Here is a 16,340-nt window from a genome sequence, read left to right on the forward strand (position 1 = left end):
TAGCCATTTTCATTTAAACAAAAATTAAGTCTCCAGAAACCCCATTTGCAAAATTTGAAAACATATTGTCTAAAAAACAAACTGGGGGAAATCCCTGATATTATGGAAAAAATCAACATTGGAAAAAATGAACAAGATTCTAAAAGCACTCTTTAAAAGAGACTACTTTCTTCCCAGTCTTTACTCATTTATATGTTATGAAAATATACATATTTCTCTCTCATAAGGTCTAAATGCCACTTAAGTTTAGGGAAAGAGATTAAGCCCATTTATTAGATTAAAAATGAATTATTATTGTAAATGTTGATCTAAAATTCAATAGTTAAGGGAGATAAATATTTTATTTTAAAAATTAATTATTTTTTAAAAGTTTAAAAAATATAAATAAAATATATTTTTATTCATTACTAGTAATCCTAAAATAGATTCCAATAAACAATACATAAAATATTTTAAGCTGACTTTTTAGAACCAAAGGCAACCTAACAACAATTCATTCCATTCTTATAGGCATAGAAAAAAGAAAATGAATGAATCAAAAGTGATTTTGAATTGCTTACCTGCTGGCTGTTTTCATAGAACAATTTTTCTTATGTCCTCTTTCAGCTCGATTATCTCTCAGAAGCTGATGCTACACAAAGTGTTAAGACAAAGTCATAGAAACAAAAATATTTTCATTATATTATTTTGCAAGTAGGAAAATATTCTCATTCAAAGGGACACTCTTCATTTATTTGCCTGGCTTTTTTTTTCTTTTTTTACTGGTTTCTCTTAAAGCAAAGATTGTAAGTACTACTTTTTCTGGAGTTCAATAGTTTAGGAAGACAAATTTTTCTTTTTAAAATTCATTTTTTATTGTCACTGTTGCAAAATATCAGCGAGAGTTAGCAATCCAGTTCTTCTGGGAGAGCTAAACTGCCCTCAGAGTCAGTTAAGATGTGGCCTGGGGATGGAAGTCTAGAACACAGTTCTTTTTCTGGTTCACTGCAGTAGCCCTGGTTGAAGTAATGCAACCTCTCTTGTCAACGGCCTTCACTGTCTCATTCAGCTGTGAATTTTTTAAGGCTTTGTTACCTATGCTGACATAAAGAGCTAATATTATTTTCTCTGTACCTACTGGCCTACCATGGTAAAGAAACACGCTTAAAACATTCTTCTTCAAAGAAATTATTGGCTTGGAAATATATAATTAGAAAAAAACATATTTGATTGCCTCCTCAAAATGCCTTACCATACACTTCCCTTCACACTTGCTTTACCCTAACTAATTGGAAAGAAAAAAACAAATAGTCAATATTCTTCACTATGTGCTCACTCAAACTCTAGCTTATCTTATTTATGCAGAAATATGATTATATGCAAGACCGGGCTAAAATGAAATTGTACAGAATATTAGCAATGAACCCCAACAAAAATAAAAGTCTTATAAGTAATAATGCAGGATAGAGCTGGGTTCTAATCTCAGCTGGGCCAGTAAATAAAAAGTCACTGGGTTCCAATAACAGCTTTACCATTAAGTACTTTAGGCAAAGTACTTAACTTCTCTAAGCCTTGGTCTCCACCTGTAAAATGGAGGTAACAATAATATCTACCTGTAATGCTATTGTGAGTATTAAGTAATATAAACCATTTAAAATATTCAGCACTATAAAACTGGAACATAGGAAATGCTGAGAAAGAATATGGCTTAAATGCTATTATTATAATTATGATGATAATTAATGGGACTGGCTCTCGGTAGGTATTATCTGACCAGTATCAATTATTTCTAATGACGAATAACTGCTTTGAACCGTTCAATTACATCACTTAGAATCAATTATTAGTTTACTTAGCTGTCCTTGAGAAGGAATAGACCTTAATTAGATGATCAAGAATATGGTTAGGCTCATTCTTTAAGGAATGTCTGAACTAAATAAGTATTCTTAAATTTTTTCTTAAATGTCTACTCTCCATTCCCATTGCCACCATCCTAGTTCAGACCATCATTTTCTCTGTCCTGGCAAAGTCTCCCAAATGATCTCTCTGCCTCCAGGCCTGCTCTCTTCTAATCTACTTTCCACACTGCATACTCTATGAGCTTTCTAAAATTAATCTCATTATGTGACTCTATGGAGATCAAACTCAAAATCTTGTACAAGGCTTTCATGACCCTTCATAATTTGATTACATCTCTAAATTCATAATTTATTATGTTTCCTCCTACCCCAACCTATCCTTCTTCCGTCTAAATGATATATCCTAGCCATATTGAACTTGTTAGTTTGGGGTATGTACCATGCTGTTGCTCATCTCTGGCCCTTTGCTTGGGTATGCAATTTGCCTACATCTTCAGGGTTCATGCACTATGTCTGGAGCATTTCAGTGCTCAAAAAATATTTGCTGAATGAATGGATGAATGAAATAAAGGAAGAGGGAGTGAGATCTGGTATCTGATATGTAGCTGAAGCCATATCTCGTTATTACTACTTATAGAAAAGAGCAACCAGTTATCCTAAATCCATTAATCTGAAAGTGTTTCAATTTAGAAACACTTCGTACCATGAACACTAAATTGTTTCTGAAAATCAAGAAAATTAATTACTTTGGCATTTCTAAGTCTAGTGCCTTTTAAAAAAAATATATATATATACAAACCAACATTTGTGACACAGATAGCTAGAAGTAGGATGATGAAATCTCTACCTCTACCTTAAATTGATAATAGTTAATAGTTAATTAAGTTTTCTAACTGATAAAAGACAGATACTTGAACACTATTCCTGAGGCTTGTGTTAAAACAGTTCAAACAAAGAACTCAAAATCCCAAACACAATGTTATGAAAAAAAACTAAAAATTTATAGTTTAGTTTTGAAAAATGCAATTATAAGGACCAAAATAAACATTAGGTTGTATCTACTAGGTTTGGATAGTTCTCAGAGAGGCCACCAACCTGGATGAACTTAAATGACATAGAACCCTCTCTGAACGTTGATGTTATAGCTCCTTTTATTAGATTTATATAAGAATATGTTTTCTTCTTCAAGTTTATAGTTTTGATGGGCTTTGTACATAAAAACAAGTCAAACAATGGCATTACTTAATGCAGTGCATCTGTATGTATAAAAGCCATCATAAACTTATTTCACCTTATCAATACAATTATAAATCTGGGGATACGACTGCAAATTTAAAATGAAGCTCAGATAAAACTACAGAGATCTCTGGGTCATGAATCACAAGTTAATATGTGAGCTTAGATCTTTTATGGGGCAAAGACGAAAAAAATAATCTAAGGTGTTACTTGAACAACATATATTTGCATTTAGAAGGCTCCTGGCCAGGCATGGTGGCTCACGCCTGTAATCCCAGCACTTTGGGAAGTCAAGGCGGGCAGATCACCTGAAGTTATGAGTTTGAATTCAGCCTGGTCAACATGGCAAAACTCTGTCTCTACTAAAAATACAAAAATTAGCCAGGCATGGTGGCAGGTGCCTGTAATTAATCCCAGCTACTCAGGGAGGATGAGGCACAAGAATTGTTTGAACCTGGGAGACAGAGAATGCAGTGAGCTGAGGTTGTGCCATTGCACTCCAGCCTGGGCGAAAAAGCGAGACTCCATCTCAAAAAAAAAAAAAAAGAAGACTCCAATATATTTTTTTTAAAAGTCAGATTATGAATTCAAAATAAACAAGAATCCTTGAACCCTGCTCTAATAAGCAAGAGTAGGTCAAAAGATTTTGAAAATTTTTTCATTCTTCTTGATACATATTTTTTTCTGGACCCTTGGACTCCTATCAGTGTCACAAGTGAGGTTACTTTTCTGGATTCCGACTCAATAATGTCAACTCTGATCAAAAACAGAACTTCTGAATATGGTGCGAAGTGCTTCTTACCTTCCAACTTTCAGATTGCTGGACTTAGGCCAAACGAAGATACAATCCCCTTATTAGTGACCTGCAGATGTATATTAAAAAATAACTCATATAAGAATTACATTAAAATCTGTAAGTAAAAACCTACGTACACAATTTGAAAAACTGCTGAATTAAACCAGGAAGAAAAGTATACCTTGTGGATAATGGTTTTTACATTTAAAAAAAGGAACTAAGAGTTTCTGTGGCTATTCATGACATTTTTCAAGATTATTAAAAGTCTCAAATCTCAAGAGGAAAGACAAAGAGCAGAAATCTCATTCTCCACCAGTCCTCCCTTTACTACCTGGTTATACATAAGGCACTCAAGCTCAGGAGTGCTTCTACTGGCAGCCACTGTTGAGGTAATTCCTCAAATGTCAGACAAATAATTTCAAGTCTCTCCGCACTCAGCAGTGTCCTCAAAATTAAAAGAGGAATTAGGTAAAATCCAAACTATGATCTGACTCACTAAGATACTTCTTGTAAACTCAGTCAAAATGCCTCAAGGAAGCAAAGCTTCCTTCCACCCCTGAACTAACTTCGACATTTCTCTTTTGTGGCCTTCATAGTGCCTTCTCTATGGTTTTCTGAAACATTTATCAACATAGTATAATTACTGCTTACCTTCTCCAGACTATGACCACCTCAGGGGAAAAATTGTGTTGTTTTTTTACAAATATCTCTTTTGATAAAAACAGAGAGTACTCAACAGATAGTGGCTGGTGGGTAAGTTATTTAATAAATGTATAGTAAAGGCATGATCACTATGCATGGTAAATTGAAATGGGACTTAGCACTGAAGAACAGCAAGAAAGAAAAATCATTAAGATGGAGAAAGGAGTGACAGATGGAATTTAAAAAGTAGGGTTAATATTATTGTTTCTTTGTGTTAAGTTGGTATGAGAAAAACATATGTTAATCATGCATGTCAATTAGTCAATCATTCAACAATAAACTAAAAGATTTTATACTTCATGGTCTTGCATTTCATCACTTGCACCTAACTTCAGACAACAGTTTAGTTTGCTATATAGTTAGGTCTGAGTTGAACTAAGAAATTATCCCTTATTTAAATAGAATGCATTGTACATATACATACATGTACAATTCATTGTCATTATTCAGACTCCATATACCTACTTGCTAACATTTATTTGTAACACAAAAACCAATGTTTCCCCTGCTTTTGCAGTCATGTGCAGACATGTGTAGGCAGAGTGGTAAAAATCTGAGTAGCTTCTAACACGTTTCCAGCTGAGCTCCAGCCCGGTGACACGGCCTCGTTTCAAGCTCTCATAGTATAAACAAGTGTATTTCGTGCAGTCTGTTTAATGCTATGAGTTTTTTGGTTTTTGGTTTGTTTGTTTTGCATAATTGTGCTTCTGTTGGTGACTTCACTATTTAAAATGGCCCCAACATAGTGCTAAAGTGCTGTCTACTGTTCCTAAGTGCAAGAAGACAGTGATGGGACTTAAAGAGAAAATATGTGCTTTAGATAAGCTTCATTCAGGCATGAGTTATGACGCTGTTGGCCGTGAGTTCAATGTTAATGAATCAACAACAGACATTAAATAAGGTGTCTTTAAACAGAAACACACACAAAACAAGGTTATGTATTGATCAGTTGATGAAGATGTGACGTGGGGTTCAAAGAAACCTAACCCTGTATTTCCCCTACAAGCAATGGTTCAGTATTCATTGATTCAGTGTTTGAGTTGACTACACAGAACATAACTACCATATGTAACAATAATTAACTGTATTTATTAATTAATAATCTACCTAGTAAGGATACAGATCTGAAATGGCACATCAAAGTTTAAGTAAAAAGCTGATTCAAAAATCGAGCAAAAAGATTTAAAAAGATTTAAAAAATTGGTCAATTTCTTCCTTATAAGGTATTAGCTGTTAAAGGTAACTTTTAATTTCAGAATAAAGCTTGGCTGGAAGCAACCAGGTATACCATAGTCTAAAATCTAGATTTAAGACATGGCTTTAGTACTTCTCAAGTTCTAAAGGGTAGAAAATGAGCTTTATAAAATTATATTTTCAGATAAAATATATCCTGATGCAACTTACTACTAAAAGCAGAATATTATTGTAAGCATTGTACATAGAGGGATATGAACCATTTAGGAAAGCAGAAAGTCTAATTTTTGTATTGTAAATAATGAGAGGAACACATCATAGATGTAGCTTAGCTTAGTTAATTTTGAATTCCTAGTCCATTATTAATATGAGAAGTATCTTTAAAGAGGTAACTCACTCTCATGGAAAAAAAGCAAGTTAAAAAAATCATGAAAATGAAAGGTATTTCTATTAAGCTTATGTGTGTTAAAAAATAAAGAAGGGTTCATAATGAAGTGCGTAGCACCTTCCTTTTATTAGTAAAAGGAACTATGGTATATGCAGCAGCTGTGAACCTGCTGCTCAACCCAAGAAAAATCAAACATTATAAAGTAATGTTACCAATTACCATTAAAGCACAAAGTCCTCTTTACTACCTATTTCTCTGCCTACCCCTCAGAAGAAATGATCCCTGAGGATTTGAGGTTTATCACTCCCCTTTATTTTAAAAATAACTTTTATCATTCACAATAAAAGATACAAACTTTGCAAGGATGCAAACTCTAAAATGTATATGCTTTAAAACATCACAAGTTTAAGCATGCTTCTGAGAAAGGACTAATATAATCAAGGAGTAACTGCTGATTTTATATGTAAAAATAACTGTAATGAACGTCAACTCCTCACTGTCAACTAATCATTGTGCTGCCATGTATACCAATGAGATTTTAAAAAATTCATCTAGAAATATAATGTAAAAGTATAAGAAACTCTTCACTCTACCTTCTAAACTTCAGATACAAATATTCTCTTCCTGGCTGAACTTAGATTTAATACAAATTAATTTTTAAGCACATGTACTGTTTTGATACCTTAACTTTGTGAAAAATAAAGATCAATAGTGAGCTCCTACAAATGAATGAGTTTCAGAGTCTTTCCACGGAGGTCACACATACGACTGCAGACGGTGGCAGTAAAGGAAAGAAAACTCTCATGCTGATTAAGGATCATGCATTTATTTGGTCAGTGTATTAATCACTGGCATAATTAACACCTTTTAAAATGAGCAGGGATTTGTATTTTTTCTCATAGAGCTGATCTACTCTCTTGAAGGGAGACAGTTAAATACTTGAAAGAGGCTGAGTAACTTCCTTTTGGATTACAATGGTCCTTACCTGGTCATGCTCTGTCCTAGCCCCAGGGCTAAACCAATGGCTGCAGAGGAAAGAAAAAGGCAGTTAGAGGGAACCTAACTAAAAGCACATGCCCTCACATGATCAAGCCACACGTGCTTTAAGGAATTTATTTGTCATCAGCAACAGAGCCTTCAATATGCTTTATTTTAATGGATATTTCATTTAATTCTAGACTTAGACCAATTCTGACAGAAATGTAAAAGTGCTCATAACCCGGTAATTTTCAATTTAATAAGCAAACTGAGTTAGAATTACATTTCCATTTAATGATGTTAACATAAACTGCTGGGACTGTATTCATTTTATGAATCAATTCTGGTTATAAAATCTACAAATGCTATCATTTACCACAACTTAATTACAGCATCATTACAACAAATTATGACCTTTTGATCGTTGGAGTTATAAAAAAATGTTAAAAATACAAGAATATTACATTGTCTAGCTATGCCCCCAGGAGCAATACACAAAGCCCTTGACATGAATTCTGCAGCATCAGCTGAGGTACCTTGGACCTATTCCCTCCACAGTTACAACAACCTAGATTCTGGCTGAGAACAAGTTCAACAACATCAAAAATATAGAAGTTACTGCATCATTAAAGCCTTGCCTTCTTACATAGCCTAGCCCAGACCATTTTGCTTCAGCTGCCCCTGGGACTCTTAACACTGACGTATCTGGCAGTACCTTTTCCATAGGAGTTGTTATCATTAGCTATGCGCCCAGTCCTCTGGCAGTATTCTGCATAAAAAACCTAACTGTAAACATCAAGGACTAGGAAATTGAGAGAGGTATTATGGCAAATCAATCACTAAAGGCCCACAATCACAGGGAATGATACTAACATTACTATTAATGCTATTTATGATTTCAACAACCATAATACCGAGTCCCTCTATGTACTAATTAAGCACGTGGCATGGTTTACTTCCCATCTTCACAAAATCCTTACAAGGTTAGGCTCATGTTCCAAATACAGAAATGAGGGCTCAAATGTTAGCTTACTTGTATAAGGTGTGTTTTCACCACACCACACTGCAGAAGGGCAAGGGGCTAGAAAGGGTTTACATGTCCTAGGACTCTCTAAGACTTCTTTGCATTCTCTAGCCTCTGTGGTATTAAAACCAGGAACAAACAGCCTCTTCATTAATAGGCCTTGTCTATGCATTAATATAGTATTTCTCAAGCTCAAAGATAGTGACAGTGATGCTCCTAGGCAGGTCAGATTCCACCAGTGATGGGGGAATGGACATTTATTGGTATTAGTCAATAACATCTGGATTAATTACCAAATTCATTAATCATTCACTGTAGTTCCTCTGACAGCTTGACTAAGATATTTCCCCTTTGATTTGGATTGTGCCTTTTCTCGATTCAAAGAAAAACATTTTTCTTAAATCAAATGCATACACACAGTTTAAAAGAAAAAAAACTAAAAGGATTAAAAATAGCAATTTCTTGTTCCATTTATCCTGACTCCTAAGCTCTGTTGAGAGAAACCACTGTCAACTCTTTTAGTCCTTTTGTTTTGTATTTAATGCTATATTTCTAAAGAATAAGGTTATACCAATAGCTTGTGATTCACTGATTTTAGATGTGAGGTACTGACTTTCTATTATCATAGACTTAGCTCTTTTTTTAATCTCCTAACCCTCTATTTCCAATTATAGCATCTTTTTAATTAATCAATTGTGAACACAGACATTATTATGACTACATGAATACTTTCTGCTGCTAAGGTTTTCTTTTTGTTTTTCCTAAAGTTGATATTTGTCTTGTTTTTGCTATTTTTTTCTATGTACCTGCCAGCCTTCTTAATTTTTCTAGTACCTGCCAGCCTATCTTTATTACATTCTTATTTTTATCATTGTTAGTTTTCAAATATTAAAACATATCTGAAAATATGCCCATCCCTTACTCCTCCCTCCTCTTCAGCCTCCAGTGATCTCCTCCCAAGGCCCTCTGTCTACTTGGTCTCATCTGAGCTGTTGTTCTCCAGATCTGTCCTAGAACTTCCTTGGCTCTCATTGGGTGTTCATGTCATTTCTCTCCTTTGCCGCACCGCTTGTTCCCTGGAGCCCGCACCTTCTCAGTTCATTTCCACCTTTTGCTGAAGAACTCACTCAAATAGTGAGAATGGTTGAGAAGTGTATTGTTTGAGTTGATTTTTTCCCACTTGTTTGTCCGTTTTCTTCTTCATATTCTTAAGTTTTCAATAGGCCGATAAAAAAAAATGCTTATTGGCCGGGCGCGGTGGCTCAAGCCTGTAATCCCAGCACTGTGGGAGGCCGAGACGGGCGGATCACGAGGTCAGGAGATCGAGATCATCCTGGCTAACACGGTGAAACCCTGTCTCTACTAAAAACTCAAAAAAAAAAAAAAAAAAAAAAAAAAAACTAGCGGGGCGACGTGGCGGCGCCTGTAGTCCCAGCTGCTCGGGAGGCTGAGGCAGGAGAATGGTGTGAACCCGGGAGGCGGAGCTTGCAGTGAGCTGAGATCCGGCCACAGCACTCCAGCCTGGGTGACAGAGCGAGACTCCGTCTCAAAAAAAAAAAGAAAGAAAAAAAAAAAAAGCTTATTCTCGTTGCTTTGAATGTGATCTGGATTTTTTTCCTCTGGATGCTGTTAGAAGTTTTTAATTTCTCTAGTAGTGTGCATTTTTCATTTGCTGAGTTGGGTGAGACCTCACAATCAAGAGATCTGGGTCCTTCAGTGTGAGAACATTTGTTTTCACTTTTTTCTCTCTCTGGAATGCCTAATAATTAAATGTTAGATCTTCTGAGTTGATCTGTTAGTTTTTCTTAGTTTTTTCCTCCTGAAATTTGTCTTTTTGTTTGCCTGCTAAATGATTTATCAATCTTTACATGAAATATTTATTTTGAGATAATTGTAGGTTTACTTGCAGTTGGTAGTGATCCTGTGCACCTTTACCCCCGTTTCCCAAAATGGTATTTTGCAAACTATAGTGTAACATCACAACTAAGATACTGACACTGATACAGACCAGATACAGAACAATTTATTACTACAACGATCCTTCATGTTGCCCTTTTACAGCCTTACCCATTTCACTCCAACCCTCAATCTCCTATATTTAATCCCTGTTAACCCACTAACCCATTCTCTATTTTTATAACTTTGTCATTTAAATAATGTTACACAAATGGTATGATGTAACCTTTTCAGACTGGCTTTTAAACTCAGCATAATTCTCTGAAAAGTCAGCGAAGTTGTTGATGTATCAATAGTTTATTCCTTTTTATTTGGAGTAGTATTCCACTGTATAGGTGTACATAGTTTGTTTAACCATTCATTTATTGGAAGACTTCTGAGTTGTATCCAATTTTGGGCTATTACGAATAAAGCTGCTGTTAACCTTAGTGTAGAGGTTTTTCTATGAACAGTGTTTTCACTTTGGTGGGATCAATGACCAAGAGTGAGATTGCTCGTTAGTGTCGTAGTTGCATGTTTAGTTTCGTAAAACTGCCAACATTTTCCAGAATGGCTACGTCATTTTATAATCTCATCAGCAATGTATGAGTAATCCAGTTTTTCCACATCCTCATTGGCATTTGATGCTGTCACTATGTTTTACTTCAGCCAATCTGATAGCTATGTAGTGATATCTCATTGTGGTCCTAATTTGCATTTCTCTAATAGATAATGACGCTAAACATATTTTTGTGTGCTTATCTGCTACTTGTGTATCCTCCTTGGTAAAATGGAGGTTCATGTCTTTTGTCCATTTTCTAACTAGATTGTTTTGTTTTTTAACTGTTTTATAACTATTAAATTTTGAAAGGTCTTTATATATTCCGATACTAGTCTTTTGCTAGATACATGGTTTGCAAATATTTTCTCTCAGTACGTAGCTTCTTTTCATCCCTTTAAAGGGATTTTTCCAGAACACTAGTTTTAAATATTGTTGAAAAGACTATTCTTCCTTCATTGAACTGCTTTTGCAACTTTGTCAAAAATCCATTGACTGTATTTGTGCGTGTGCGGGGGGGAGCTATTTTTGGGGTTCTCTATTCTGTTACATTGATTTATGTGCCTTTCCCTCTGCCAATACCACACAGTCTTGAATACTGTAGCTATACAGTAAGTCTTGAAATCTGGTAGGATGATTCCTACAACTTTATTGTTTGTTAAAAAATTGTTTTTGCGATTCAAGTTCCTTTGCTTTTCCATATACATTTAAAAATAATCTTTGCTGTATTTACAAAAATCTTGCTGGGATTTTGATAAGAATTGCATTAAACCTAACTATCAATTTGGGGAAAACTGACGTCCTTACTATGTTGAATCTTCCTACCTATGAACCATAAAGTCTGTTCATATTTGTGGATGTCCTGATTTCTTTCACCATTTTAATCTCCCACTTCATTTTTCATTTCTTTTACTTTTTCTTCAAAATGTATGAAATGTTCAAATATTCAATAAAGTTAAAAGCATCTTAGAATGAATACCCATATACCACTATCTAGATTCTACTATTAACATTTTACTCTACTTGGTTTATAAATTATCTGTCTATGGCATCTTTTGATGAGCAGGTCCTTTTTTCCTGTTTGTTCCTCTCTTTATACTGAAGTATTTTCTCAAATATCTGGTGATCCTTACTTATCTAGTCAATATTTAAAAAGGCACTACAAAACTGATTAGAAGAGTTTTTTCAACATATAAGTTTATCTACAGGATGATCATACAAGAGTCTCCTCATGGTGGAAACTTACAATGTTACTGTCTTGTCTATTTTTCTCAGATTAGTAAATTTCTGAAGAAAAGAAAGATTTACTTTCTTGACTGAGACATATTATTTCAGCTCCGTGCCCTACCCTATTTCGAAGTTTTCAGATTTTCTAGGGCCTGTGAGGGACAAATCAGCATTTATTTCATCAGACTCTTAAGTTTATATTTATTCTACCTGCCTACTTAGGTGAAAATCTCCAAGTACTTCTAGCTCTAGAAATTGGCTGAAATCTCTAATCTGCTGAAATGCTCCTTCTTTGTCATTGTGTGTTTACATCTTTTTTCTTCTTTCTAGTGGAATCTGGGTAGGACGAATAAAAATAAACGTTCAGAGCAGGAAACAACCCAAGCGACAGTGGTATCACTGAGGCCATGAAGAAATGTTTTAAGAAGGGAGTGGTCACTGGTGTTAAATATAGAGAAATCAAGTCTGACAGGAACTGAGAAAACACAACTGGAGGGGTCACTGGTGAGCTTTTCCAGAGAAGTTTCTAGAATGTGATGTGGGACCAAAGCAGGATTATAATATCATGGTAGGGTGGAGAAGAAGGAACTATACTGTAATCTACTCTTTCTAGAAGTTTGGCTTTCAAAGTATGAGAGAGAGAAAACACATTAGAGTTAAAGAAAATTAAAGGGGAGGTTAAAAAATGTAGTAGATGATGAAAGAAGCTTTTGGAAAAGAAAAAAAAAAAAACCTTTCAATCAAAAGCATAGGTCAAAAGCATAGGTGTTAAGAGTTAGCCTTGGACAGGAGAAGAGAGATCTTTTCCTCTAAGTCTAAGAAAAAGGGGAGTGAAAGCATATTTGGATAAGTTTATCCAAATTTAAATAGCAGTCTTAATGAGTCTAAAGAACATAGGTAGTGAACATAAGACAAAAAAGCGGAGAGAGTATTAGGTTGTGGTAAGAAAATGGTATAATACCATTCAAAATTTCGGAGCTCTATTAGTTCTGGGTGATGTTTATATTTAAGAGCAGCCAGGGGAGTTTCTCAAGTAGCAGTCAGATGAAGAACACTGGATTCCAGGAGGAAAAAAAAAAAAAACTGTGCTAGGTGCCAGCATGTACTATTCCATCCAATCGCTGCCATGGCTTTGTTGATCATAGGAGTATTCAACATGCATTGAGCCCTTACCAAGGCCATTTAATCCTTAAACTACTTTAGGGGTAGTTACTAATACCATTCCGCAAATAAAGAAACAGGCTCAGAGAGATTAAGAGGTTTGCCAAAGATTTCATAACTAAGCGGCAGAGCAGGAATTCAGTTAGGTCTCCTGATTCCAAAGCCCATGTCCCTTCCAACCACTACACATGTTGTCATCAATTAGGATAGCTGAAGTTGATGCAGGAAAGAAAGACTAATTCAAGTGCCAAAGTCCTGTATGAATGAGGGCAAATAAGGAAAGGCAGATAGTAGTATGAACCTCAGACAACAAAAAAAGTTTTACCCAGGAGTAAAAAAGGAATAATCTGGAAAGGGCAATAATGCTGTTGGAAAATGGTGGCCTCTGTGTCCTAGGGTTTATAGGAATGAGAGGAGGCGAATGGCTTCCTCCTTTGAGCAGCCTGTTGAACTCACCCTGGCAGCTTTAGATGCTTCCTCTTCTAAACTCCCAATGTCTCTGCCGATATCTCCACTAAAGCTATTATATTCGTATACTGCAGTTGATTATTTATCCTAATAAAAAATCAGAGGTCCTTGAGAAAAGGATAATGATAGTAACACTAACAGAAATAGTGGTAGCAGCTGTAGAAAATGTGGTAGAAGTAGTAATAAAAGTTGCAATAAAAGCACTATCACCACTCACTAAGTGTTAGTTGTGTGCTGGTTATCATTCTCATGGCCATACATGAATTATCTCATTCAATTCTTACAACAACTTTATGAAATAGTCCTATTACCATTCAAGCTCACACAGCTAGCAAGTACTGGAATCAGAATTTGAATTCAGTCTGTGTGATTCCATATCTTGTATTTTTCAACATATACTTCCCCTTCATTTCCTTCAAGTACTATCATGTTTTGGGGGCATAATGGAAAGGATTGGTTTTCTTTTCTTTCTTTTTTCTTTCTTTTCTTTCTTTCTTCTTTCTTTTTCTTTGTATTGCCATAATCTAGCATAATACATGGAAAATAAAAGTTACTTAATAACTTTCTAGTGAAAAATGAGCAAACAAGGAAACACAGGAAGTAGCATCCTTGAAAGTCAGAGTCAAGTGTACGCAAAGGCAGAGGAAGAAAAAAATGCTCTGAAAGAGAATGGGTATTTATTGATATGTATTTACACTGGAGCCAAGGTTCCACATGGGCTTCATGCAGAGACTAACAGTGATAGAAAAATCTGGGAGCAGGGAGCACAGAAGAGTTTAAAACTGATCGACTGTAAAGAATGGCTGGGCTTAGAGACACAGGCAGGTTGCCTGTTCTCACAATTCATAGGGTTGAATGTGGTTTCCAAATTCAGTTCTCCCTCTAGGACACAGACGCATTTTAGGGAGGTCTAGGAACTAAGCCTGGCATATTATTTCATTTACTCCTTACTGCGGCACTGCTGGTAACAGGAATAGTCATAACCTATCGAGCTCTCAGTACAGTGCTCTTTCAAGTACAGTACAGCAGTTGTGGTCGGTAACTCTGTGGAGAAGAAAGAATTTTTTTTTTTTTTTTTTTTTTTAAGAATGACCAGAAAATAAACCTTTAGGAAAGAAGGTTTTTAAAAACTAAGATCTCTGCAGATGCAGAGTTTCACACTAATTCCTTCTCACTGTTTCTTAATCCCCCCTTTCCTCACCCACAGTGTTGAACTACAGGCAGCAGAAATGTATAGGATTTCATGGGAAGTCAATTAATATTATATCTAGACAAAAGGACAAAATCAACCTCAAGATTCTTAACTGAGGTCTCCTAAAAATGTACTTTTCAGAAGGAAAGAGCTATTGCAACTTGTAATATGGATTTTTATTGTTAGAGATAAGTTTCTGTTTTTGGACTCAGAGGCATAATTTCATTTTAACTCATAATTTCATTTAACTTCTAGTATATATAAAATGATCTAAACCTGTGCTAATATGGTAGCCACTAGCCATATATGGTCATTTAAATTTATTTAACTTAATTAATTAATTAATTAATTTTTTGAGACAGAGTCTTGCTCCATCACCCAGGCTGGAGTGCAGTGGCACAATCTCGGCTCACTGCAACTTCCACCTCCTAGGTTCAAGTGATTCTCCTGTCTCAGTCTCTGAACTGGTTGGGATTACAGGCATGTTCCACCATGCCAGCTAATTTTTGTATTTTTGTAGAGACAAGGCTTCACCACGTTGGCCAGGCTGATCTCGAACTCCTGATATCAAGTTATCCTCCCATTTCAGCTTAAATTTAAATTAATATTAAAAATTAAGTTTCTTAATTGCAATAGTTACACTTCAAGTGCTAAAGGCATATGCGGTTTAATAACTACCATACTGGGCAGTGAAAATACATAACGTTTCCACTACTGTAAAGAGTTCTTCTGCTGGGTAACACTGGTCTAAGTGGATTATCACTAAATATACGAATTAACTTTTAAAATAGTATACAGTCTTCTACACCGACAGTTTCCCTGTGAACTATAACTACTTTATTGAAGAGACTTGCAAGTATGAAAAATTACACATGAGAGAGGAGGGAGGGGGACAAAGAAGTAGAAATATATGTCAAACTCCTAACCCAATATACTGTAACAGGGTTTCATAGATCGAGATACGGAAATAAAAATTAGGGCAAGACAACAGAGTATTAAGAAGCCATGTGACTAGGTAAGAACAGATCTTGGTAGCAATCATAAGGAGGATGCCAAAAGGCGAATAGGGCACATTTATCAATGTAGAAATTGACAGGGAGTTCATTCACACCAAGTGAACAATAAATAAGCAAAAGCAAACGAAAACCTTAAGTGGCTTTCCAAACACTCTTAGGAGAAAGAATCTGTAACATGACCTACCAGGTTTGGCATCATGTGCTCCTTGCTGATCCTTTTCTGGTCTCATTACACACCACATGCTTTTCCTTCCTGTATTGTTTTAGCATTCCTTTAGTTTCTTGAACACAACACATATGATTTTCTCTGCTTGAAATGCTTTTCTTGCCACCAATTCACTTAGATTCTAGAGATCTCATTAGCCGTCCTCATCTCAATGTCTAGTTCAAATTCAATTTTTACAAGTTCTTCTTTAGAGTACTTAGCTCAGTATATAATAATGCATTTATGTGTCAGTGTATAATTATACATTTGTGTGTGTGCTGACTAATCTCTATTATCTCTATCACATTGTAAGTAATGTGAGAATCACAACAACCGTGATCATGTAGTCTTATTCACTACTGTAAACCCAGCAACTAGTACACCCTCATAAATATCTTCTGAATGAACGGACAAATGAATG

At 35.3% G+C, this 16,340-nt stretch overlaps 1 protein-coding gene across 1 annotated transcript in view; it reads right to left on the reverse strand.

Annotated features, from left to right (window-relative positions):
- GPATCH2 (G-patch domain containing 2) overlaps positions 1 to 16,340 on the reverse strand; it is a 205,028-nt gene that overhangs the window by 65,449 nt on the left and 123,239 nt on the right. Inside the window, exons 7-8 of the mRNA XM_010363215.2 lie at positions 7,140 to 7,179; positions 561 to 631 (exon numbers count right to left, since the gene is read on the reverse strand). Of these exons, the coding sequence (XP_010361517.1) occupies positions 561 to 631; positions 7,140 to 7,179 (111 nt within the window). The remainder of the gene's footprint in view (positions 1 to 560; positions 632 to 7,139; positions 7,180 to 16,340) is intronic.

The sequence above is a fragment of the Rhinopithecus roxellana genome, chromosome 18 (genome assembly GCF_007565055.1).
Source record: "Rhinopithecus roxellana isolate Shanxi Qingling chromosome 18, ASM756505v1, whole genome shotgun sequence".
NCBI classification, from domain to species: Eukaryota; Metazoa; Chordata; class Mammalia; order Primates; family Cercopithecidae; genus Rhinopithecus; species Rhinopithecus roxellana.